This window comes from Thunnus thynnus, chromosome 2, assembly GCF_963924715.1.
Source record: "Thunnus thynnus chromosome 2, fThuThy2.1, whole genome shotgun sequence".
Taxonomy (NCBI): Eukaryota; Metazoa; Chordata; class Actinopteri; order Scombriformes; family Scombridae; genus Thunnus; species Thunnus thynnus.
This window is the reverse complement of record NC_089518.1, coordinates 39,716,568-39,719,067: the sequence shown is the minus strand read 5'-3', so window position 1 is coordinate 39,719,067 and position 2,500 is coordinate 39,716,568. Positions and strand designations below refer to the sequence as shown.

The window sequence follows — 2,500 nt, the reverse complement described above, 5'->3', positions numbered from 1 at the left end:
TATTTATTGCACTTTAATATATTTTATACACTTTCTTTCTTTCTCCACAGCACAGACCATGTTTCAAGTTTTATATCCTGTTTCACAGCTTTTATAATTCTATTATGTAAATATAGATTTTAAATTTCATTTTAATATTGTTTTGTTTTATTTTATTATTTATCATTACCTTACTTTTGCTATATTGTTATTATTTCTTCCTCTATGTTGTGTTTGTGAGAGCAAACATAAAGAGTCTTCATACTTTGCTAATAAAACAGATTCTGACTGATACAAAAAGACAAAATGAAGCATATTTGAAGCATTTGTGATGAATTTCTTTAACAAACTGAACAGTAAACTGTAACTCAGTGAAGATGTGATGTTCAGCAGCTGGATGTTGGTTGAAACATCCTGCAGAGACGTGTTGTCATGTTACCTGCTGCGTCTGCTGTCAGCGACAGACTTCATGTTAACAGACAGATGATGTCAGAGCTCTGGCAGAGGAAGAGGATGCTGCTGCTGATGAAGATGAGTATAAATAAATATAAATAAATATATATAAATATGAGCTGATCTACATGAATAAACTGCAGACTGTTCCTTTAAAGCAGAGACGAGAGAAAACCAAACATTCAGCTGAGAGTTCGATATTCACTCAGAGCAGGAGGTCACACTGCAGCTCGACCTTCACACACACACACACACACACTCACACACACACACACACACACACACACACACACACACATACACACACACACACACACACACACACACACATACATACACACACACACACACACATACACACACACACACACACACACTCACACACACACACACACACACACTCACACACACACACACACACACACACATACATACACACACACACACACACATACACACACACACACACACACACTCACACACACACACACACACACACACACACACACACACACTCACACACACACACATACACACTCACAGTGACCGGTTGGTTTTGTGTCCAGGCCTCTAATAACCTGCAGACTGCAGCCAAGGGCAGCAGCTGAACCTCACACACACACAAACACACTATAAAATGTGATAATTATGAGTTATTGATTTCTCCAAAAAGCAGCAGCTGTGTGTGTTTTCTGTTTGTGTGTGTGTGTGTGTGTGTGTGTGTGTGTGTGTGTGTGTGTGTTTTCTGTTTGTGTGTGTGTGTGTGTGTGTGTGTGTGTGTGTGTGTTTTCTGTTTGTGTGTGTGTGTGTGTGTGTGTTTGAGGACATTTTAGTTTTAGAGCTCAGGTGAGAATCAGGTTCAGTTTGAGGTCAGCTGTGATGATGAAGGTTTACAGAGTGAGAGGCTGAGGAATGCATTATGTCAACGAGAGTCCTCACAGGTATAGAAAGTGTGTGTGTGTGTGTGTGCGTGTGTGTGTGTGTGTGTGTGTGTGTGTGTGTGTGCGCTGACTCTCTGTAGTGTCCAGCTTTCATCTATCTGAGGCTAACGCTAACAGATGCTACATGCTTCCTGTTTCTTCTGCGTTCAGTAAAAGCGTTTTTCTCTCAAATGAACGACCCCTCAGATTTATCTGCTGACCCTTTGGAGGGGCCCGACCCCTAGGTTGGGAACCACTGGACTAAACTAGCTAACTGTATATAAAGTAGTGTAAACTAGCTCCACCTCCAGCAGCTACAACAGTAACATGCTGCTCTAACACTGTTTTAGTTTTAAATCCAATCATTCTGTCGTTAGATTACAAACTAATAAGAAATAAAACTATGAATTTCCATATTTAATGATGATAAACCACTTCATTCATTAATTTATTAATTGCTTCTAATTAAAACTGTGAACCTCAGTGGAGTCTAAAGTGCACCAACACAATAATTATAAAACAGCAACACAACAAGCTTCACAATGCTGAACTGGATTTATTTAAAACATCTTCTACAAAAACACATGATAGAAAATTATTATTTCACTTTGTCACAAAGCCAAAGATACTCAGATTTCCTCACTGACAAACAAAAAAAACAGAATCTCACAAACACGAAACAACTAGAAGTGAAAATAAAACTCAGATTTCATGTTTAAACAGTATAAATGTTGCTGTTTGTGCGTGAAACAGATTGATGATGAAGCAGCTGCTGCAGGTAAACGGCTCCACCTGCTGGACAGTTTCAATCATTGCAGTCTCCACAAAAAACAAAGAACATCTTTAATATTTTGAAGATTATTAAGATTATTAAGGTGGAATCTGACTGATGTTTCAGCTCTGAAGCTCAAAGTGAATTTTCTTCTCTGAACCAGAAAGTTTTGTGTTTTATAAAAATCACACCAGGAGATAAAAAAACATGAAGAGCAGCATTCATACAACACACATCATGTGACACGTAGAGACTCTCTGATTGGTCGCTCTGTAAACAGAGGAGGTGTGATGGCAGCACCGGTGGAGTGATGCGACAATAAATAGCAGAGAGGTGAGTGTGTCCCCCCCCCTCCTCCCCTCCTCCCTCCCCGTCA

The 2,500-nt window shown here is 39.4% G+C and overlaps 1 protein-coding gene across 1 annotated transcript in view; it reads right to left on the bottom strand.

Annotated features, from left to right (window-relative positions):
• Nucleotides 1–1,888: 1,888 nt before the first annotated feature.
• Nucleotides 1,889–2,500, bottom strand: part of surf4l (surfeit 4, like) — a 7,954-nt gene continuing 7,342 nt past the window's right edge. Inside the window, exon 6 of the mRNA XM_067574564.1 lies at nucleotides 1,889–2,500. This exon is cut by the window's right edge and continues 264 nt beyond it. Coding sequence (XP_067430665.1) covers nucleotides 2,498–2,500 — 3 coding nt within the window. The 3' untranslated portion in view covers nucleotides 1,889–2,497.